Genomic DNA, 25,213 nt, shown 5'->3' with positions numbered 1-25,213 from the left:
TTTTATCACAGTTTTGTACCTACCATAATTGTAGATGTTCGAGTGTATACACTGCTGCAGTCCAGGTTACCCTCCCACCTTCCCCTCTTACTTGCTGGTACGTACCTATGTCTACTTCTCTTTACTACCTATGGGGAGCATTTGCTGGTAACTGAAAGTTGTTCTTTGCTTTTCTTATGTATGTTTTATTAGCAATTTGAATTGCCTACCTTTTGGGGGCACCTGACATCTGGGGCAAGAAAAACTGAAGGAAAATGGTGTCGGCTGCATCATATATACCCCTGTCGCACTGACGTCAGGGAGGAGGCGACAGCAACCGACGCCAGACCAAGACTTTGGAACTCAGGCTGACTGGGGAACCACCTGACGGCAGGATAACCCAAGTGTAATGACTGCAGCAGTGTATACACTCTAACATCTACATTTATGGTAGGTACAAAACTGTACTTTTCCCCCTCAGGCACACATTGCGTGATAGCCCTACCTTTACACTTCTGGGCATGTTTCCATTTGCAGCACCAGTACATTTTCTCCTTGTTTACTTTCTCCTGATTCAACACAAACCCATCCAGCAGTAGTGCAGGTTGTCCTTTTTGTGACTTGATTGTGGAGTATACTGTGCCGATCATCCCAGGAGCAGTGGCAGGTTTGTCAGCCATGGTTGCAGCGGACGTCAGGGCTGTTGTTTCCCGCTTGCTTGCAGCGAACGTCAGGGTTGTAGCTAACCGTAGCAGCCTGTCTGTGGCAGTTTCGCCTTTGCAAACAGCGCGCTGTTGAACCGCCGACATTTCCAGAATTCACTGTTTTCGTCTCGAGATACTGAAATCCGAGATTTCGGTATCTCGAGATTCTCTAGTGAATCTGTATAGATATATATAGATATAGATATATATAGATATATATATATATAGATATATATAGATATAGATATATATAGATATATATATATATATATATATATAGATATATATATATATATATATATATAATTACATATACATACATACATATATAAAAATATATATATATATATATATATATATATATATAGGGTCTAAATAAGATATTTGAACATTTAAATGTTCGAATTACTAAAGAATGAACTTTAGTGATCGAACGCTTAAATGTTCAAATATCTATAAAAATAACATTTAAAAAGAAAAAGTAAAGGGTTTAAGCAGGGGGGCAAGCCACCCTGCACCCCCCACATGTGAGGCTGTGACTCCCACATCCCCCGCTACTTAAATATACCAACTCCGAAATCGTACTTCACTGTACTACAGTGCAGAACTGGACAATTTCCCATTTCCTACACTGTAGTGCGATCTTGGAGTTGGTATATTTAAGTAGCAGGGGGTTTAGGGGGGCTTGCGCTTACCCCCCTGCTTGCACCCTTTAGTTTTTCTTCCTTTTTTATTTTGTATTTTTTTAATTTTTATATATATTCAAACATTTAAGCATTCAATCACTAAAGTTCGTTCTTTAGTGATTCGAACATTTAAATGTTTGAGTATCTAATATAGACTCTATATATATATATATATATATATATATATATATATATATATATGTATGTACATATATGTATGTACATATATATATATATATATATATATATATATATATATATATATATATATATATATATATATATATATATATATATTTATATATATATATATATTTAGGGCATTTCACCCTAAGTCAAATTAATGTGCACTTTTCACTGAAAGTTCAATTCACCGAAACACGTTTCACCAAAAGTTGTATATAGCCTTGTCCCCACTGTAGTGCGACTCTGGAGTTAGTATATATAGTAGTGGGAGTGTGGGGGGCATAGCCCCCCACATATTTTAAATGTTTTGAACTATATACATGCATACATGCAATTGCAATATATTACTCTTATCCAGACATGATATATACTTAAAATATGTGGGGGGTTACGCCCCCCACACCCCCCTACTATATATACTGACTCCATGGTCGCACTACCGTGGGGACAAGGCCATATATAACTTTTGGTGAAATGTGTTTCAGTGAAATGTGCTTTCGGTGATGTGTTCAGTCATTTGAGTTTTGTGAAATGTGCTTTCGGTGAAATATCCTAGATCCATATATATATATATATATATATATATATATATATATATATATATATATATATATATATATACACACACTGCAGTGGTGGTGCTGCTGTACCATTGTCGCCTCACAGTTAGACGTTGCCCGTTCGATTCTCAGTTAGAACTTCTTCTGTGTGGCGACATGCGTGAATGGGCATTCCTTTGTTGAAGGTTGTGCGTTAGGCCCGGCAAGCCAGCATGTAAAAATCTACTGCCAATCATTAGCGGACCGGAGTTCCGCTGTGGCGACCCCTAACCGGGAAAAGCTGAAAGACACAAACAAACAATATATACACACACACACACATATATATATATATATATATATTTATATTTATTTGCACCAAACTCAATCTGATGGCTTATAGATGTCTAGTGGATTATAGGTAAAGGCAGGAGCTTGAGGCTTGCATCTGAAGTCTAGAGGAAAGGTACCAAATCAGATCCTAGAACCAGTAGCGAGGAAGAACAAAGGACAACACAGATGGCAAGTTATGCTAAGTACATAACTTATAATTAAGGAATTAATTTATTGAAGAGAATGGTTAAAACTTTTGCTGTGGTTGGGCTTTTTGCATGACACTTTCTTGCTGTTAAAAGTAATCCATTGTAATGTTTCTTCCTCATGATCTATTCCAGTGGGAGGACAGAGGTCCAATCTGTGCAGTATGGCAAAGAGAAGGCAAATAAAGACAGAGTGTTTGCAAGGTAAGGTTTACTTCTTTTTTTTAAATCAGTTCACTTTTATCTCTGTGTGAGTACTAATGAACAAATGTGGGAGCTTTTTTTGTGAAGATCTTGTCTGGTTATAATGATAGGGATGCATATATTCAGTATAGTAAAGTAGTTTAGCTAAAGCCAGACTTTGTGAAAACCAAGAAAATATCAGCTTTGTAAAAGAAAAGCAAGTAAAACCTAGATCTCTACCAGAAGCAGCAGCACCCATATAATATGCAGCTGTGTTAATATGTACAGCAGGAATATGAATAAAAGCACTTATTGAGGCACCTTCTCGGTATATTTATTGACACCAGAACTATTTCTTCAGCGTTGTAGAGATATTACATATTGCATTTTTACCTATGACTGTTTTTATACGGTCACATTATAGACAACATTTTTTCTGCATTGTCTAAGCTGCACTTGTCTCCATTGTTTCTGTACTGAGTTACATTATCTGTGTGTTCCACTGATCCACCTTTCAGACCTCTGCATACTTCATATTGACCACTTGAAGGGATCATTAGAAGACAGAGTAATTTTCTCCTTGTCCAACTCTTTGTGTTTGTATCCCTCATCTTTGTGGATTCTACAGAAACATTAATTGCATCTTTCTGCCACTGCCTGTATTGAATACAATTAGTAAAGGTCCTGTGAATATTTAGAAGCTTCATTTTAGACGTTCTGCCTTAAAACTTAATTTGGTGGGTATTCTCTGCTGTGTTGGGAATCTACTTTTAAATACCTTCATTAAATTATCACAGGCAAACGTGCATTAACAGAAAAGAAAACAAAGCTTATTAACATTTTTTCCATTTGTATGTACCTTATGGATCACATATCTTTTCTTTCTTAATAAATGTCACCAGTCCAACATTACATAAATTGTTCAGTTTCTGCCTTCCCTTAAACCTCTCTCCTCCTCCTGAACATTATTGTGCATGTGCTACCTGAGCGTCCATCCAGTCTTCAAAAGTTTGTAGTCACTGCTTGGTGCGTGAGACGTTGAATGTGGCTAGACTACCATGGGCCATAAAAGTGACGTATGCATGCACCAGGCCTCAGAACGTCTCTGCCACAAGTTCGACATTAGCTGTTCCTGCCATACTGGCCGTCAGATCAAGAATTATTGAGGTAAGTACTCCCTTGGGGATCTTTTGTTTTGGGTCATTGGATGCTGGTATATATTCATGTCATCCAGGAAGGGCAAGTGCGGACATTAGATTCCTCACAAAGATGCCAACAAGCTTTACCTGTTTTGTCTGGGACCATCTTACGACCCTAAGATGTGCTCCATTTGCTAGGCCTTCATCCAGAAAACCCTGCGTAGCAGATTGCACACATATACGGAGAGAATCAGTGACTCAAGCGTTTAGCTTTTAGGCATGGAGGGGACATTCGATCTGCTTGTAGAGCCACCCAAGTAAAAGGCCATGCCCTTGTGGCCTGAAACCGTAGCTGCGCCTCCACCGCCCGACGTCCCTCCTGTGGCCGATGTTGGCCTGGAGGGGACGATCAGTAACCACTGATTCGAGTACAGCAGGTACCACTTTGGAAGCCACAGAAATGTGTGTGGAAGGCATGTCCTCGGAGGCCCTGCAGACATTGGGTTTGGACACCAAGGGGGAACCTAGGCTTGCACCGGATAACCGGACGAATCCCACTCCTACCGTGCTGCTGCCAGACTCCAGGCCTACTCTGGCATAGATGCCTGCTAGGGTACTTTGAAAAAGGAGAGAGGAAGCATTACGTCTCCTCCAGCGAAAAGTCAGCCAGATTGGCAGGCTTTCTCACAAAGCCTGTTCAATGCCTTCATGGCCTTAAGGCCTGCTTCTTCAGTACCTTCGCCAGTGACTCCCCCCTGTGTTGAGTCCTAGGCCCCAAGCCTTAGACTCCTGTTAGGTGGAAGAGGAGGAATCCTCTGACTCTTCCTCAGAGGAATCTGTGTTATGTTTCTCAACTTCCCTCCCCTGTTGGATATGCTTCTCCCAAGGAAGAATCTGCTGAAGCAGATTCCCCAGCAGAGGATCTCACCTTTGGGGAGACCATTGCTAAGATGAGGGAGCACTTTAAATGGGATTCATCTGAGGTAACAGAGGTTCAGAAAAAGGTACTACGAACTTCTCCAGATGGATTCTCCTGCTATCCCCCCCACTGCCAGCCTTTCTTGATGTTTTCAGTGCAGCTTCCCAGAACCCATAAGCAAGCAAAGATGAAACGTTATGCTGAAGTCCCAAGGTACTAAACCAGATAAGTCCAAAAAACGAAAAGTAACAGGACACTGCCAAGATAAAACCAATAAAATCACCGTTTATTGAATAAAAAGTTAGCACTTTCGGGATAACCCTTCATTCATTCAGTGACCCACCACTTAGGCCCATTGTCTCAGGGAGAGGGTGGGTCACAGAAAACATCTCGATTTGGCTAGAGTTCATCCTCAAACCCTATTTAGAAAAAATCAACAATATACTGAAAGATACAGGGCATTTTTTGGGGCAGTTAGCCAATGGTTAAATTGAAAGAAAAGAGATTATTAATGGCTACACTGGATGTTAATGGTCTTTTTACTGTTATTGATCATGACTATGGGATCACAGCAGTGGGTGAAGTTATTAGCAATCTGGGAGCAACAGAACATATGCGACTTACTGTGGAAAGCCTGCTTTCCTTGGTTTTATTCAACAATGTCTTTCTGGGACCAGGATCCCTATATAGACAAGCACGGGGGGTAGCCATGGGCACCCCCTGTGCTAACACTTATGCTAATTTTGTGCTATCTAAATGGGAGACTAAAGAAATTTTGAACAACCAGGATTGGCTTAAACAGATAGTACTATATGCCAGATTTGTAGATGATGTTTTTATTTTATGGGATGGGGATCTACCCACCTTTGAAAGTTTTCTAGCCTTCCTTCATACGACAACAACTTTTTTGAGTTTCAGTGCCAAAACCTCCTTCACTCGGATAGATTTCCTAGATGTCTGTGTGGAACAGACACATTTGGGATTTACTTCGAGACTCTACAGAAAAGAATGTTGGCAAAACACATTGCTGTCTTTTGACAGCATGCATCCGAGGCATATTTTTCCTAACATTATAAAAAGTCAGGTGGGTAGGATTTCCAGAGTATGTTCTGAGGATGCATGCTGTGATGAGGAATTGTCTAGGTTAGATCAGCACCTTACTGATAGAGGTTATAGGAGACCTTTAATCGATAATGTCATGAGAAACAACAAACAATATAGGAAAACAAGGTATAAACCATGGATGAATGGTACAGATAGGGATAGACAGGATAACACTGTTTCCAAAAGAAATGAAAATGAAAAACCCAAACTATTTTTTACTTATGGTAGTAATATTAAGGACATATGCCAAATAGTGCAGAATAATTGGAATATACTAACAAGTGACATTGGACTAAAAGACATAGTAGGTGATCGTCCTATGTTTAACTATAGAAGAAATAAGAATTTAAAAGAATTATTATGTAAAGAGGTGCATTTGGATCGGGGGTTGGTACCAAATATGAGTGCAGGCACACACCCCTGTGGTAATTGTAAGGCATGTATATATATTAAGGGCGATATAGATTTTAAACACCCTGACATGAGTAAAACTTTTTATTTTAAGGGAAGGGCAACATGTAGGACACAACATTTGGTATATATGGCAAATTGTGAAAAATGTGCGTGTTTTTACATAGGTATGACTAACAATATGTTAAAAGTTAGGATTTTGCAACATCTGAGCAATATTAGAAATTGTGATTTGAGTAATGCACTCTATAGGCACATAAGCAAAAATCCTACACATAGTTTTTAAGTTTAGATGTATAGTCAACATCAGGGTTAATGATAGGGGGGGGTGACATCAAACATAGAACAGCTTTAGCTGAATCCAAATGGATTGTTGATTTAAGAGCACATAGACCACCAGGCCTTAATGATGTGTTACCTATCAAACCTGCTCTACAGAATAGGCGGGTTTTTGTAAGCAAATGATTGGATGGCTTGTATTTTAAATATGGTTGTCTTATTGTGTTAAAAATCATGCCTGATGAAGGGTTATCCCGAAAGCGCTAACTTTTTATTCAATAAACGGTGATTTTATTGGTTTTATCTTGGCAGTGTCCTGTTACTTTTCGTTTTTTGGACTTCCCTGAACCCAGACACTCAGCTTCCTGCCCCCCCCCCGACAGTACAGTTGTGTACACTTACCATAAATGTAGATGTTAGAGTGTATTCACTGTTGCAGTCATCACATTTGGGTTATCTGCCTGCAGGTAGCCCTCAGTTGTCCTGAATACCGGAGTCTTGGGATTTCTGTACTGGATGCCTTCGCTTCTTCCATGACGAAGGTCGTCAGGGGTATAAAACATGCAGCCGACGCCATTACATCAGTTTTTCTTGCCCCAGATATCAGGTGCCCCCAAAATAGGAAGCGATTATATGGTATGAAACACCCCCAGCAAAAAGCAAATACACATGATGCACAAGATATGCCAAACAAAAAAGATGGGTAGAAGTAAAGAGAAGTCAGGGGGCTGGGGGGGGGGGGGATAACCAGGACTGCAACAGTGAATACACTCGAATGTCTACATTTATGGTAAGTGTACACAACTGTACTATGTTCTTCGTGTTTCACTGTCGCAGTCATCACATTTGGGTTGATTCCCAAAGCTAAGGAAGGGTGGAGGTAGTTAAGAAGCATTAGGGCTGGCAATCAGGCCCTGTAAGACTGCTGTGGCAAATCCAGTTCTGGATTTAGAAAAGATAGGTAAGTGGTAATGCTTGGTGAAAGTATGTACAGAGCTCCAGGTTGCAGCTTCCAGGATGTCCCTGGTAGGGACTCCCCAGAGGAATGCTGTAGAGTTTGATGTAGCCCTAGTGGAATGCGTTCTGATCCCCTGTGGAGTAGATGTTCTTCGTATTTCACTGTTGCAGTCATTACATTTGGGTAATCTGCTGGCAGGTTGCTCTCAGTCGGCCTGAATTCCAAAGTCTTGGGTCCTGTGTCGGTTGCTGTCTCCTCTTCCATGACGTCAGGTCATCAATGGTATAAAACATGCAGCCAACACCATTTTCTTTAGTCTTTCTTGCCGTGCGGTGCCCGAAGCAGAAGCATTTCGCAAGTGCTGGTCGGCCAACTCCTGAAATATTCGATTATGAGTTTCAGAACCGAAGTCTTCACTAAAGCTTAAGTACCCCGTTGGGGAAACTTTTTTCTTGCTTCATACCGATGTCAGAAAAAGTTAATAATTGTATTACTTGTGGGGAGCAAATACCTCATAAGGATTTCCATTTATACTGTATTCCTTGCCTAGGCCCTGATCACAACGTGCCTGGCTGTCAGTTTTCTGCTAGATTTAACCAACACACTATTAAGCTTCTGTATATTTGTGCCTCAAAGTATTTTGGAAACAGATTTAACTACCAAGAAATGTCGTCGGATAGCAATCCGACTACCGGAGTACATAGTAAAGGACAGAGAGAGACAGTCGAGGTCCAAAACTGACTAAGCTTCTCCTAAGCCAGTTGCCGGTTCTCAGTGAGGCGCTTTCGCAGCTCCTGATAAACCGCTACTTTAGAGTCGCAGGCCTCTACCGACACCCATGTGCAGTCCGGCATGTCGCGAGATACTCAAAGTACTGGACCCACGGATGTATCTCCCTCAGATGGGTCCTGAGCCGCTGAGCAGGCACCAGCTTCTGAGGAGGTTTTCAGGCCTCAACATTTGTATATCAAACTGACGACAGCTGCAAAACCAAAGACAAAAGCAAGTTCTAAAACTAAAAAAACTGTTGCATGAGCCACGTGCACAGGCCTCTATTCCTATAAAACAAATGATCAAAATGGCTGAAGACCGTATTACCTTGATCAGGGATTCCCATCCACCTCCAGATAAGAGGTCTAGGCAAGACACTGATTATGAATCTTCAGATTGGGTTTATATTTCTTCTGATTCCTCTTCTGATCAGGAATTATCTATACCTCCCTATGAGGATTCTGATACAGAGTAGTCTATACCATCTGCATCACCTCCTGAGGGATTATTCATTTGAAGAAACCTTGCATACTTTGAGGGAGCATTTCCACTGAGAGAGTCAAGATTTCTCAGAGTCAAAAAAGAGGCTCAGGGATTTCCTTCTTCTCCCTCAGCACAGGCCTTTAGCCGTTCCCCCTGTTTTAGACATTGTGGATGATGTGTTTTCGGAGTCAAGCTTGACACCTGACTCCTTACCTGCAGCTCCCAGTAAGCCGGACAGATATTACATGGTCCCTGACTCACATACATTTTTATTTAGAAACCCTGCTGCTGATCCTAAAACTATTTCACAGGGTCCAAAGGGAGTTAAGGCCTCAACAGCAAAAGATCCTATCCCCTCTGACAGAGATTCAAGGGCACTGGACAGATGGGGAGAAAAGGTTTATAAATCTGCAACCTTGGCAGTCAGGGCCTTAAACTGTCAATTTCATATGCTTAAGTATCAACAACATGTTATGGGATTGCTGAAACAGAAAATGATGTTGATTTCTGAATGTGCAGAAAATAAAGAATTGCAGGAATTATTCTATGCAGCTGAACAGGTTGGAAAGCATACTTTGCAATGTGGTTTTGACTCCTTAGAGGCCTCCTGCAGGGCCGCAGTTACTGGATCTGTGATTAGGAGGCATGCCTGGCTAAAGGAACAAAATTTGCCTGATCATGTTAAAGCTAAATTTCTAGATGCACCTTTACAACATGACACTCTGTTTGGTATTAAGGCAGAAGAGGTTTTATAGAAAATGGAAGACAAAGCTAAGTTTATGCAAACTGTAAAAGACTTCTTAGAAGTGCAGCCAGCAAGATTCAGTAGACACTGGCCTACAAAAAAATGGTCCTTTCCTGTGTCAGACAGAGCTCAAAGGGGCAAATCCAGACACCCTGAGGGTTCCAGATACCAGGCACAAGATTCCTACAGGTCAAAGCAGTGGGATGCTTCTACCCCCAAATCTGGAGGAGATAAAGCGCAAACCTCTACAGAAAACAGTCCCAATGACTTCCCTCTGCTAACACCAAGCACTTATTTTTTGGCAGCACCCTTAGGGGGGAAATTAGCACTTTTTGCTCAAAATTGGCAGTTAATAACCCAGAACAAGTGGGTACTAAACATAGTATCACAGGGATACAGATTCCATTTCCACACACTGCCAATGGCAAACGGTTGGCCATATCTGCCAAAAAATCATTGGGCAGAGGCACAAAAACAGGTTACGTCCCTCATGGATATGGGGGGCCATTCAGTCAGTACCAGAACAGGAAAAAGGACAAGGTTTTTACTCGACTGTTCTTGGTACCCAGAAAGGACAAGGCCTGGCGGCCAGTACTGGATTTATCGATTTTGAACACATACCAGGACATTCCAAAATTCAGAATGCTGACTTTGCAGTAGCTTCTGCCCATGCTGGTCAAGAATGCTTGGCTGGTGACATTAGACCTAAAAGGGGCATACCTGCATGTCCCAATAAGACAATCGTGCAGAAGATACCTCAGATTCAAGGCTGGCTTAATGCATTACCAATTCTCTGCACTGCCCTTTGGCTTATCTACTGCGCCCAGGGTCTTTACAAAGTGCCTGGCACCAGTAATTGCATTTTGCAGACAAAGAAGTATAGAAATATATCCATACTTGGACGACTGTCTCATTCAAGCAGAGAACAAGGACACTCTTCTTCGACACCTGGCGTTTGTGAAAAGGCTTCTAACATGCCTAGGGTACACAATAAACGAAAATAAATCACAACCGGTACCCTCTCAAAAGATAACATTCCTTGGTGCAAGCTTGAATACAACTGCCCAGATGGTTTACCTTACGCCAGACAAACAAAGACAACTGATTACTTACTTCAAACTGATGGCAACAAAAACCCAGTCTTCTGCAAGACAAATTCTGCAGGCTCCGGGCTTCATGGCATCCTGCATCCTACTAATTCCATATACAAGACTGCATATGAGGAAACTTCAATGGTACCTCAAAAGTTTATGGAGTCAATATTCTCACAGTCTGGAAACAGTGATTCCTCTCATTCCCTGCCTACAACAGGAGTTTCTATTGTGGTCAAAGGTATGTCACCAAAACATGGGACGGGCCTTCACTCTACCCCCTGCCAGCGAAACCTTAACAGCAGATGCATCAGATTATGCCTGCGGGGCCCACATGGCAGGACGATGCATTCAGGGCATATGAACCCCAAAACAAATGCATCTACATATCAACCAGAAAGAGATGCTAGCTGTTCAAAATGCCCTAACAGCCTTCAAGGACTTACTTCATCCAGGACAACTCCTGATAAAGATGGACAACACCACACGAGTGGAAATTAAATCCACAAGTCTTCAGCATGATGATAAAGAAATGGGGGAGCCCAGACCTAGATCTATTTGCCTCTCCTCAAAATGATTAATTGAAAAGATTCTGCACAAGGACTAATCACAGACAAGCATGGAAAGTGGACGCCCTATCCTTCAGTTGGAAAAACCTATCACTTTACACCTTTCCTCCTCTGCCTCTTCTTCCCAAGGTCCTCCTAAAAGTCAGACAAGAGAAGCCAAAGATGATACTAATTGCCCCGGACTGGCCCCGCCAATACTGGTACCCAATCCTAAGGAACTTGTCTCAATACCCAGCTTGGACCTTACCTCAAAGACCTCAACTACTGTCCCAGCAAAACAATCAGATCCTGCACAATCAACTCCAGACACTGAAACCTGGCAGCATGGCTGATCATGTAGTTATACAAACAACACCTCTCAGTAAAGCTGTGATGGATGTCATTTTGGAAGCCAGAAGGCCTAATACTAGAAAATCTTATGCTGATAAATGGAAGAGATTCTGTGCTTGGAATCGAGCACAAGAAACTGATACAGCAGAACCAAATATTCCTCAGATATTACAATACTTGACTGAGATGCTTGACAAAGGCCTATCTTTCTCATCAATTAAAATCCATGCCTCTGCCATTTCGGCTCATTACAATACAGAGCCACCAATCTTTTCTCATCCTTTACTATAGCAGTATCTTAGAGGAGCCAAAAATCTAAGGCCTCCCAGAAGATCACCATTACCTGCGTGGGACCTCAATTATGTGTTTGAAAAGCTCACCCTGCCTCCATTTGAACCAGCTGCTACCGCTGATATAAAGTTCTTATCATGGAAAACAGCTCTGCTACTAGCAATTACTTCAGCAAGAAGAGTTTCAGAGCTACAGGCCCTCTTGGCTGTAGAGCCTTTTATCATATTTTACCCAGACAGGGTGTCTCTGAGGACAAATCCTACATTTATGCCTAAGGTGGTTTCCACTGTGGCTCTTAACCAAACAATTAATCTGCCAACTTTTTATCCAAATCCGCAGAACAAGGGGGAGAGAATTCTGCATTCCTTAGACGTGCACAGACAGCTAAGCTTCTACTTGAGCAGGACTGAAGCTCTAAGAAAAACTGAGCAATTACTAGTGACATATGCTGCAGGATCAGCAGGAAAGGCTATTTCAAAGCAGACCGTTTCAATTTCTGCTACTTACACCATGGTAAACCTGTGCCCAAGGGCATTAGGTCTCATTCCACCAGAGCTGCAGCTTCTTCAGCAGCCTTTCTCAGAGGAGTACCAACCAAAGACATTCTAGAGGCTGCTACTTGGAGTTCTGTTCACACCTTTACAAAGCATTATCATTTGCCTCTCTACTCTAAGTCCAGGGCAGGCTTTGCCACTGCAGTTCTGCAGGGCCTTATAGCCGCACCTAATGCTGCTTAGCTCCAGCCTCCCCACCATAGCTTTGGAATTCTACCCAAATGTAATGACTGCAACAGTGAAACACGAAGAACATAGTACAGTTGTGTACACTTGCCGTAAATATAGATGTTCGAGTGTCTTCACTGTTGCAGTCCAGGTTACCCTCCTGCCATCCCCCTGTCTTTCTAAAGTTTATCTTTTCTTCTCTATCTTCTACAACCTATGTGGTGTATTTGCTTGTAGATGAAGGTAAAGTTTATACTGATGCATGTGTATATATATATATATATATATATATATATATATACATATATATATATTTTTTTATATATACCTTTTTGGGGGCACCTGACATCTGGGGCAAGAAAAACTAAAGAAAATGGTGTCGGCTGCATGTTTTATTCCCCTGACGACCTGACGTCATGGAAGAGGAGACAGCAGCCGACACCTGACCCAAGACTTTGGAATTCAGGCCGACTGAGGGCAACCTGCCAGCAGATTACCCAAATGTAATGACTGCAACAGTGAATACACTTGAATATTTACATTTATGGTAAGTGTACACAACTGTACTGTTTCCCATGGTGCTTGTAGCAGAAATGGATGCAGTGTGCTATCCATTTAGAAATGGTTTGCTTTGAAATGGCCTTGCCCTCTGCCCCTGCAGCAAAGCTGACTAAGCAGTTGGTCAGATTTTCTGAAAGGCTTAGTCCTGTCCAGATAGAATCTGATCTGCCTGTGCATGTCTATGGAGTGCAGGATCCTTTCCCCTTTATTCCGAGGATTAGGGGAAAAAGTTGGCAAATAAATGGATTGGTTTAAGGCCACACTAGATACCACCTTGGGCATAAATGATGGGTTAGTCCTGAGGGAGACCCTGTCAGCAGGAAGATAATGAAGGGTTACACAGCCATAAGGGCCTGCAATTCAGACACTCTTCTTGCTGAAGTGATGGCAAGAAGCAAAGCTGTTTTCCATGAGAGGAATTTTAACTCTGCTGTGGCAGCAGGTTCAAAGGGTGGAAGCGTGAGCTTTTCCAATACACAGTTAAGGTCCCAGGCAGGAGTGGGAGCTCTCCTGGGAGGGGTCTTAAATTTTTGGCTCCTGTCAGGAACTTTTTGAGCAGAGGATGAGAGAAAAGGGGTGGCTCAGTATTCTAATAAGCTGAAATGGCAGAGGCATGAATCTTAATTGAAGAGAAGGATAGGGCCTTGTGGAGCATTTCTGTTAAGTAATTTAGAATATGAGGTAAGTTGGGCACAGTTGTGTCCCTTCCCTGAGACTGGCTCCAGGAGCAGTATCTTTTCCACTTTTCCGAATAGTATTTTCTAGTACTGGGCCTCTTTGCCTCAAGAATGACATCCAGCACCTGCTTACTGAGAGTTGCTGGTGAAGAATTCAGTGGATGAGCCAGGCTGCTAGGTTCAGGGTCTGTAGCTGAGGGTGCAGAATCTGGCCCATCTGCTGGGACAGCAGGGAAGAAGTCTGAGGCAGGTGGCAGCACTGTCAGGCTGCGCAAAATTTGGTAACAATGCTGGCGTGGCCAGTCTGGTGCAGTCAAGATAGTTCTTGGCTTGTCCTGTTTGATCTTTAGTAGAACCTTCGAGGGGGGGGGGGACAGAGGGTGAAAGGCATAGACTGAGAGGTTTTCCCAGGTGAAGGACAGGGCATCCACTTTCCAAGCTTGGCTGGGGGGAGTTCTGGTGCAATATTTGCTCAATTGATAGTTCTGAGGGGAAGCAAAAAGGTCCACCTCTGGTGCCCCCCGACTGTTCCTCAAAAGCTTGAATATTTTGGGTTCCAGTTTCCACTTGTGTGGGTCCATGAGATTTCTGCTTGTCTGCCAGTGAATTTAGTTTGCCTGGCAGGAATTGAGCTTGCAGGTGCACTTGGCCGCTCAAGGCTGTGTTCCACAGAGCCATGGCTAGTCTGCAAAGTGGGTAGGAATGGGTTCCCCTGCTTGTTTATGTACCACATAACTGTGGTGTTGTCTGTCTTTACCAGTAGTTGTCCTGGAAGAATAAGGCCTTTGAAGGCTGTCAGAGCATTCTGTACAGCAAACATTTCTTTTTGATTGATATGCAGGTGCATTTGCTTTGGGTTCCCTGTGCCCTTAATGCACTACCCTGCCATGTGAGCTCCCCATGCATAGTCTGATGTTTCTGTTGTTAGGGTTTGGGCGGCAGGGGGGTAGAGTGAAAGAGAGTCCCTTGTTGTGGTTGCACGCCTCTGCCCACCAAAGGAACTCTGTCCTTAAGCAAGGAATGATAGGAATCATTGTTTCCAGGTCCTGAGAATGTTGACACCAAAGACTTTTAGATACCATTGAAGTCACCTCATATGCAGTCTTGCATTTGGAATTAATAGAATGCAAGAGGCCATGAACCCTAGGGCTTGCAGTATTTTTCTGGCAGATAGCCAGGTTTTGATGGCCAGTGGATTGAAGTAGTTTGTCAAATTTGTTTCTCTGGAGTGAGGAATACCATCTAGGAAGTTGTGTTCACGCTTGCTCCCAGGAATACAATCTGTTGGCTGGGTACCCACTGTGATTTCTTTTCATTTATGGTTTACCCCAGTGAAGTTAGAAGTCTCTTTGTAAATACCAGGTGCTGTAGTAGCAAGTCCTGACTGTCCGCCTGAATCAGGCAATTATCTAAGTATGGGTAAATTTGAATTATTTTCTGCCTGCAATATACAATGGCTGGAGCTAGGCACTTTGTGAATACCCTGGACGCAGTAGATAAGCCAAACGGAAGTGCAGAGAACTGATGGTGCATAGAGCCTGCTCTGTAGTGTAGGTATTTCCTGCAAGATTCCCTTATGGGGATGTGCAGATAGGCTTCTTTTAAGTCTAGGGTTGCTAGCCAGAAGCCCTTGGCTAGCATAGGAAGCAGCTGTTGGAGAGTTAGCATTTTTGAATTTTGGAACCACCAGAAAGGTGTTGAGAATAGACAGATCCAGGATAGACCTCCAAGAGTTTTCTTTTCTGGGAACCAGAAACAGTTTGGAATAAAAGCCTTGCCCCCATTGTTTTCCTGGGACAGGTTGAATAGCCTTGATACTGAGAAGAGAAAGTACTTGCTTTTGGGCCTCTGCCCACTGGTTTGGGGGGAGGTCTAGCCATCTACTTAGGGTTGGGAGTGAGTGGAAGTGGAATCAGTATCCCTGGGAAACTATGTTTAAGACCCATCTGTCTTGGATAATGTATTCCCAGTTTTTGGCATGCAGGGTAAGTTTCCCTCCTAAACGTGCAAGTACTTGGGCAAGGCTTGGAAGAGGTAAGGATAAGTCATTGTGCAATTTTACCGTAGGGAGGTGGCTTACTACTCCCTGTTTTGGATGTGGGAGCACTCCATTGCTTAGATCTGTGCATACCCTGAGACTGAAGTCTTGGTGGTCTGCTGCCCCTGGGCTTGGACTGAGAAGGCCTGGAAGGGACTGTTAAAGACCATTTTTTGTAGGCCAATGGCTACTGAATCTAGGTGGCTGTACTTGTAAGACATCTTTTAACAGTTTGCATAGATTTAGCTTTCTCCTACATCCTTTTGAGGGCTACTACTGCTTTATTGCCAAATAAATGCTCTTGGTTTAATGGTGCATCCAGCAATTTTGCTTTGACATGATATGGCAAGTTTTGTTCCTTAAGCCAAGCATGCTTTCTAAGAACAGATCCAGTGACAGCAGCCCTGCAAGATGCTTCTAAGGCATCAAACCCACATTGCAAAGTATGTTTACCAACTTGATTAGCAGAATGCATTAACTCTTGTAAATCTTTGTGTTCTGCACAGTCAGGAATCGACATAATTTTCTGTTTAATTAGCTCCATAATATGCTGCTGATACTTTAACATATGAAACTGGCAATTTAAAGCCCTGATGGCAAGAGTAGCAGAGTTGTATACGTTTTTACCCCATCTGTCTAAAGCCCTACAATCCCTGTCTGAAGGGGTAGGATTTTTGGCAATTGTAGCCTTAATGCCTTTAGGCCCCTGGGAAATGGTCTGTGGATCCACAGTAGGATTCTTAAAAAGGAATTTGTAGAAGTCAGGTACTCTATAATACTTGTCAGGTTTCCTGGGAGCAGGAGGCATGGTGTCGGGGGTAAAGCTGGATTCCAAGAAGACATCATCTACAATTTCTAAAACAGGAGGGATAGCTAGAGGCCTGTGCTGAGGCAAGTTTAAAAATTCCCTCGGTCTCTTTTTGGACTGAGAGTAATCCTGGCTCTCCCAGCGGAAATGTTCTCTAAGAGTATTCAGGGTTTCACCAAAAGAAAAATCATCTGGAAGGGAAGGAGAGGGAATGGAATCCTCTGCATCAGAATCCTCATAGGTAGATAAGGGTATGTCCTGGTAATCAGAAGGATCAGAGTTATCAGATTACTGATCAGAAGAATCAGAAGGAAAATCAGTTCTTGGTCTCTTTGAGGAGGAAGGCTGACTTCTAATTAAGGTAATGAGGTCTTCAGCCATTCTAAGCATTGTTTTTTGTGGCATGTGGGCCTGAGAATGCGCTTTGGTTGTCGGTTTCCTAGGCATAGTGCAAACTTTAGGCCTGAGAAATTTGTTATTTTTGGACTGAAATGAAGTTGTCTGTTTAATATGAAAATCAGAAGGCCTGAATACACCCTCAGAAGCCGGTGCCTTCACAGCGGCTCCAGACCCATTCAAGGTAGAGACATCCGCAGGTTCCATAGTCGAAGAAGCATCTCGTGGCATACTGGACTCCGAATGGGTCTCAGTAGAGGCCTGCAAATCTGTAGAAGCGGGTATCAGGGGCTGCAAAAGCTCCTCACTGAGTACCGGCGGACTGCCGACTAGCTTCATGGTAGCGTTGTTGGCAGTTTTGGACCTATGCGGTCATCTGTTTTTATCCTTATGTTTTTTCGGAAGATTGGTAGTTGGATGGCTTATCGAAGCCATTTCGGAGTACGGAGATCGAGAGCGAAAGAATTTAGCTACAAAAATTGCCCGAATAGTTTGTGCGTTGAACAAGGCACAAAATCGACAGCGAGGGACGTCGTGGTCTGGGCCTAAACAGGTGACGCAGTAAGAATGAAAATCTCTGTGAGGTATTTGCTTTCCACTGGCAAGATGATTATTTTTTTCTGACATCAATTAGAGCAAGAAAAAAGGATCCCAACGGGGTACTTATCTTTTATAAGACTTCAGGTCTGAAACTCGAAAAATGAAAATTTCAGGAGGTGGCTGACCAGCACTTGTGAACTGTTTCTGCTTCGGGCACCGCATGGCAAGAAAGACTGGTGTAATGACTTCGGCTGCATGTTTTATACCCCTGATGACCTGATGTCATGGAAGAAGCGATAGCATCCGACTCAGAAATCCCAAGACTCTGGTATTCAGGCCAACTGAGGGCTACCTGCAGGCAGATAACCCAAATGTGTTGACTGCAACAGTGAAACATGAAGAACATCTGACAAGTTCTACAAAGTTCCTGAGGGAGATAAATTCTTGGTGAAATGCCCAGCAGCTGACCTAGGCACAATCTCAGTCTCTGCAGACAAGGCATCCAAACTCCTTTCTTCCCTCCTTCCCTCCTTCCTACTGAAAAGACAGTAATGCTGTGGAATGCTTGGGGAAAAAAGGTGTACACGTCTTCCAGCCTGGCATTCAGGGCGGTCAACTACCAGACCCACATGTCCAAATATGCCATAGTTCTTTTGGAAAAAGTCTAAGAACAGTTGACTGACATTCCTGATTCCCCGGCCAAAGCTCAACTGTCCAGCCTCATTTCATTAACCTCCCAGGTCACTAGACACTGCATTTGGTGCAGCTATAATCCTACTGAGGCCTCAGCAAGGTCAGCTACATCAACTTCTGTCCTCAGATGGTATTTGTGGCTAAGACGTCAGCCACTACCTGATTACATCAGAGCAAAACTGTTAGATGCACCTTTAGACAACTCGTCTCTTTTTGGCACCAAAGTAGCAGAGCTATTTAAGACTTTGCAACAAAAGGAAAAGGAGCTACAAGATCTTAAGCACCTGTTTATCTCCCTTATCCCTAAGTTCCATAGAAAGTACCCATCAAAAACTCAATTTATCAGAAAGCACTCTGCTCCCACTCCCCTCCAGAGCTAGGAAAGCTGCCAGGAAGCAAACCACTCCTGATAGACCTGCCCAGCCTCCAGCCCAGAAGCCTCAATTTCAAGACAGGGCAGGTAGTCTGTGATTACCTGCCACTCTTGAAACCTCCCCCTCCTCCCTCTATCCCACTATCACTAAGGCTATCTAACTGTCTTGTGGTGTGGAGAAACATCTCCACAGACAGGTGGGTCCTATCCATAATAGAAAACGGTTACTTTATGACATGGATCACAACTCCATCTGGGAGGGGTATCCCTCAGCCCCCCAAAGAGCAGCTCCCTTCTTTCAACTAGATGTTCATCGTGCATACAGCTGCAGTAATCACATATGGGTTCTCTGCCGTCAGGCGGGTCCTCGGTCGGCCGAATTCCAAAGTCTAGGTCCGGCGTCGGTTGTTGTCGCTTTCTTTCCTGACGTCAGTGCGACAGGGGTATATAAGACACAGCCGACGCCGTATTCTTCAGTCTTTTTTGCCGTGCGGTGCCCGAAGCAGAAGCAGTTCGCAAGTGCCGGTCGGCCAGCTCCTGAATTTAAGAAAAATTGGAAACCGAAGTCTTCTTTAAAGCTAAGTACCCCGTTGGGGAAACTTTCTTGCCTCAGACCGATGTCAGACAAAGTTAACAATTGTATTTCTTGTGGGAAGCAAATATCGCATAAGGATTTCCATTCCCTCTGCATACCTTGTTTAGGCCCAGACCACGACGTCTCGGGCTGTCGCTTTTGCGCTACTTTCAAAAACGCACTATTAAGCGTCGGGTGGAGTTCGCCCAACATTATTTTGGTAAAGCCTTTGATTATAAAATGTTGTCGGAGACTCCGACTACCTTTTTGTCCAAAAAACGCAAGGACAAGGACCGACACGCGAGGTCCGCGGTCTCAACCGACACCACGTCAAAACCGGCTGCACATGGTCCGGTTCTCAGTGAGACGCCTATGCAGTCCCTGACTACCGACGACACTTCATTGGCGGTGTCTTCTGTAACCGAGAACGCAGGTACCTCGGCCCTTACTCAGACTACAACCACCGAAGCCACTGTGAGTTTTGAGCCTCCTAATGTGGACAGGTCCACTTCCACCCAGGGTGTCTTTAGACCCTCATCTTCCTTTTCCATTAAGGCCTTTACTAAGTCCAATTCAGCCATGCATCCCAAGAGGCCTGTTGCTCAGGGCCCATCCCCAGGCCCCATGCCTAAAAAGCAGATGCTTAAAATGGCTGAGGATTTAATTACTCTTATCAGGGGTTCCCAACCCCCTCCAGACAAGAGACCCAGAGTGGAGGAAGATTCTCCCTCTTCTGAACAGGGCTCCATTTTCTCAAAACATTCTGATGTAGAGGAACACTCGTACTACCCTTATGAAGATTCTGATGCAGAACAGTCCATTCCTTCTGCATCTCCCCCAGAGGATTTTTCCTTTGGGGAAACCTTGCACACCTTGAGGGAACACTTCCATTGGGAAGGCCAAGACTTTTCTGATTCCAAGAAAAGGCTTAGGGAATTTCTTTTGTTACCTCAACACAGACTCTGGCTATACCTCCTGTCTTGGACATACTTGATAATGTTTACTCGGAGGCTTGTCTTAATCCGGATTCCCTGCCTCCTGCCCCAGTCAAACCTGATAGGTACTACAGAGTTCCTAACTCTCACCAATTTCTTTTCAAAAGCCATAATGCTGACACTGAAACCATTTCTCAAGGCCCCAAGGGAATGAAGGCCTCTACTGCCAAGAATCCACTACCTTCCGAAAGAGAATCTAGATCCTTAGAAAGGTGGGGAAAAAAGGTATACACCTCTGCCACCCTAGCCATGAGGGCCTTAAATTGTCAGTTGCATATGCTTAAATATCAGCAGTTTCTGTTATCACAATTAAGAAATAAAATGTCTCAACCTGAACAACCAGATTTGAAGGAATTGCAGGATATGATGCATAGTGCAGAACAAGTGGGTAAACACACCTTACAATGTGGCTATGATGCCTTAGAGGCCTCAAGTAGAGCTGCTGTTACAGGATCAGTCATTCGTAGACATGCCTGGCTTGGGGAACAATGCTTGCCTGATCATGTTAAAGCTAAACTACTAGATGCTCCTTTACAAAAGGATGTACTATTTGGTACTAATGCTGAGGAGATACTACGGAAAATGGAAGAAAAAGCTAAATCTATGCAAACTGTCAAGGCTTTTCTACAGGTACAACCACCTCGTTTTAGCAGAAATTGGCCTTCTAAAAACTGGTCCTTTCCAGCCACGGACAAGCCCCAAAGAGGTAGATACAGGCGCACAAGGGGCAGAGGAAAATCTCAAGGATCATATAGAGGCAGGCAATGGCAAACTCCAGCACCAAGAGGTGGCGAAGACAGTACACAACAGTTCAGAAAACAAACCCAATGACTTCCTCCTTTTCATGTCAAGCAAGTCTCAGCTGGCAGCTCCCTTGGGAGGAAAGCTGACATTATTTACAAGAAATTGGCATATTATCACAACAGACAAATGGATCCTGGACATTATAAACAGAGGCTACAGATTTCATTTTCACACTCTTCCAAAAGTGAGAGGCATGCCAAACCTGCCACACAATCAAAGGGCAGAGGTACAAATACAAATTTCAAAACTCATGGGCATGAAAGCTATTCAAGAGGTACCTACTCACGAACAAGGTCAAGGTTTTTATTCCAGACTATTTCTGGTACCAAGGAAAGGAACCGACTGGAGACCCATTTTGGACTTATCCATCTTAAATACATTTCTACTCGTACCAAAATTCAAGATGCTCACATTACAGCAGCTTCTTCCCATGCTGGGCAAGGAGTTTTGGCTGGTAACATTGGACCTCAAGGAGGCATACCTGTATGTCCCAATCAGACAAAGCTGCAGAAGATACCTCAGATTTCTTGCAGGTTCAATCCACTATCAATTCTCTGCATTGCCCTTTGGCTTATCTACTGCGCCCAGAGTATTCACGAAATGCCTGGCATCAGTAATTGCCTACTGCAGACTTCAAGGGATACAAATTTACCCTTATTTGGACGACTGCCTGATCCAAGCGGACAGCAAGCACATACTTCTGGAACATCTGGCTTATGCAACACGGTTATTGAATTCTCTGGGATACACAATCAACAAAGAGAAATCTAGGCTAACACCATCTCAGAAAATAACTTTCCTGGGTGCCAACTTGGACACAAACACCCAGATGGCCTACCTTACGCCAGAAAAACAGGGGCAACTAATTCAGTACTTCAAAATACTAGCAAATTGTACCAGGCTTACTGCAAGGAAAATCCTGCAGGCTCTGTGCTTCATGGCATCTTGCATTCTTTTAATCCCATGTGCAAAGTTGCATATGAGAAAACTTCAATGGTACCTAAAAAATCTATGGTCTCAACACAGCCACAATTTGGAAACAATAATACCAATAATTCCATGTTTGCAAAAGGAATTTCTATGGTGGGCCCAAGCATGTCAAACAAACTCAGGTCTCCCATTCTGCAAGCCTCAAGCAAATCAAGTCATCACAACAGACTCCTCAGATTACGCACGGGGGGAGCACATGACAGGCAGGTGCATTCAGGGCAAATGGTCCCAAAAGGAAAAGCACCTTCACATCAATCAAAAAGAAATGCTAGCAGTGATAAATGCAATTACAGCATTCAAGGACTTCCTGCATCCAGGACAATTATTGATAAGAACAGACAACACCACGGTAATGTGGTACATAAACAAGCAAGGAGGAACACATTCATGCCCCCTGTGCAGACTAGCCATGACACTTTGGAACTTGGCTCTGGAATGGCAAATCGAACTTCAAACACAGTACTTGCCAGGTTTGGAAAATACGCTGGCAGACAATCTAAGCAGAAATATGACAGATCCGCACGAATGGAAGTTGCATCCTCAGGTGTTTACAAAGATAATCTAAGCGTGGGGGAGGCCAGACATAGATCTCTTCGCCTCCCACAGGAATCATCAATTGGAAAAGTTTTGTTCAAGGACTTTTCATCCAAAGACCTGGAGAGTGGACACCCTTTCATTCAGTTGGACAGCATGGACAGTGTACGCTTTCCCACCTGTGCCTCTTCTGCCCAAGGTGCTCTTGAAAGCAAGAGCAGACAGACCGAGGATGATACTGATTGCTCCAGACTGGCCAAGACAGCACTGGTACCCACTGCTGAGGAGCCTAACACATACTCCTCCCTGGCCTCTACCTCTAATGCCTCTTCTGTTGACTCAGCACAACTACAAAACTCTTCACAGTCAGCTGAAAACACTCAATCTCGCTGCATGGAGAATTCCTTAACACCACAACAGACCCTACTGCCCAAAGAGGTGCAGGACGTCATTCTGGAGGCCAGAAGGCCATCTACTAGAAAGGCTTACTCCGCAAAATGGAAACGGTTTTGCGCTTGGAATGAGAAAAAAGGCCAGGACCCTAGAAAACTGAATCTGCCTCAGGTATTACAGTATCTAGCTGAGCTGCTGAACAGTGGACTTTCATTTTCCTCCATAAAGATCCATGCCTCAGCCATTTCTGCAGAATTCAACACGGATCCACCGTTATTCTCTCACCCACTTTTAAGACAGTTCCTCAGAGGGGCTAATAATATAAGACCACCAAGGAAACAACCAGTGCCAGCCTGGGATCTTAATTACATTTTAGAAAAATTAACATTGCCTCCTTTTGAACCAGCTGCCTCAACAGATTTGCAATATTTGTCCTGGAAAACCGCTTTCCTTCTGGCCATTACCTCAGCTCGTAGGGTTTTGGAACTACAAGCCCTCATGGCTGTGCAGCCCTTTCTCATCTTCCATCAGGACAGGGTTTCCCTTCGAACCAACCCGTCATTTATGCCTAAAGTGGTATCCAGGGTAGCTTTAAATCAAGCCATACACTTACCTACCTTTTACCCCAATCCTCAAAACAAAGGGGAAAGGCTGCTACATTCCTTAGACATCCATAGACAGCTACGTTATTATTTGGACAGAACAAAGCCTTTCTTTTGTGTCCTATGCTGTAGGAGCTCAAGGGAAGCCTGTTACCAAACAGACAATTTCAAAATGGATAGGCCACTGCATACGATTTTGTTACTCCTATCATGGGAAATCTGTCCCTACAGGCATCAGATCCCACTCCACCAGGGCCACAGCTACCTCTACAGCCTTCCTCAGAGGAGTTCCTACCAAAGATATTTTGGAGGCAGCCACTTGGAGTTCTGTGCATACCTTCACAAAACACTACCACCTGCCCTTATATTCCAAAACTAGAGCAGGCTTTGCCACTGCTGTGTTGCAGGGCATTCTGGCTCATCCCAGTTCCACCTAGTGCCTACCACCCTGTGCGTAGCTTTGGGATTCTACCCATATGTGATTACTGCAGCTGTATGCACGATGAACATAGTACAGTTTTGTACCTACCATAAATGTAGATGTTCGAGTGCTAATACAGCTGCAGTACAGGTTTCCCTCCCTCCTTCCCCTCTTGGTAAAGGACTAGTGGCTAACACCTCCTCATACAACCTAATTTGGGTTATCCTCCTATGGAGTATTTGCTTGCAACTACTGTTTTTTGATTACATTGCATTGCTTGTATATATATTTATATATATATATAATTTATGTATTGCCTTCCTTCTGGGGGCACCTGACATCTGGGGCAAGAAAGACTGAAGAATATGGCGTCGGCTGTGTCTTGTATACCCCTGTCGCACTGACGTCAGGAAAGAAAGCGACAACAACCGACGTCGGACCTAGACTTTGGAATTCGGCCGACCGAGGACCCGCCTGACGGCAGAGAACCCATATGTGATTACTGCAGCTGTATTAGCACTCGAACATCTACATTTATGGTAGGTACAAAACTGTACTTTTTGGGCAACCTCCCAGCCCAGGGTACCATCCAACCTGTCCCTTAGACAGAATGGGAAAAAACGATTTTATTCCAGGCTCTTCTTAGTCCCAAGGAAAGATGGCCTCTGGAGACCAATTCTGGACCTCTCCCATCTAAATTTTTTCCTGCAAGTTCCCACCTTTTGGATGCTCACTTTGCAAATTCTTTTCCCTTTGATCTTGTCTCAGGGGGTCCATGGCCACCTTGGACATCAAAGATACCTACCTTCACATCCCCATAGGGGTCAAATTCAGGAGATACTTATGTTTCTCTGTAGCCTCCTCTCATTATCAGTTCTCCGCCTTGCCCTTCGGTCTGTCCATGGCACCAAGGGTCTTCATCAAGTGCCTGGCACCAGTGGTGGCCTTCTGCAGGACTCAAATGATCCAAATCTTCCCTTATGCAGACGACCTGCTCATCCAGCCAGATTGCAAAGAATCCGTCCTGCTTCACTTGCAGACAACCATCTTCCTCCTGGAGGCACTGGGTTTCCAGATAAATTATCCCAAGTCCAACCTGACCCCCCACTCAGGACCTAGTCTTCCTAGGGTGCAGGAGTCAGACTATCATGAAGGCATTCCTATCACCCCAAAAAGTGGAAATGTT

At 43.6% G+C, this 25,213-nt stretch overlaps 1 protein-coding gene across 1 annotated transcript in view; it reads left to right on the top strand.

The window, feature by feature from the left end:
* Positions 1 to 25,213, top strand: part of PTPN4 (protein tyrosine phosphatase non-receptor type 4) — a 3,248,454-nt gene that overhangs the window by 1,656,928 nt on the left and 1,566,313 nt on the right. Inside the window, exon 12 of the mRNA XM_044060734.1 lies at positions 2,769 to 2,837. Coding sequence (XP_043916669.1) covers positions 2,769 to 2,837 — 69 coding nt within the window. The remainder of the gene's footprint in view (positions 1 to 2,768; positions 2,838 to 25,213) is intronic.

Source organism: Protopterus annectens, chromosome 2.part0 (assembly GCF_019279795.1).
Source record: "Protopterus annectens isolate FY-2018-M chromosome 2.part0, PAN1.0, whole genome shotgun sequence".
In the NCBI taxonomy this organism is placed as follows: Eukaryota; Metazoa; Chordata; order Ceratodontiformes; family Protopteridae; genus Protopterus; species Protopterus annectens.
Note: the sequence above shows the minus strand (reverse complement) of the source record. Positions and strands in the feature narration are given on the sequence as shown.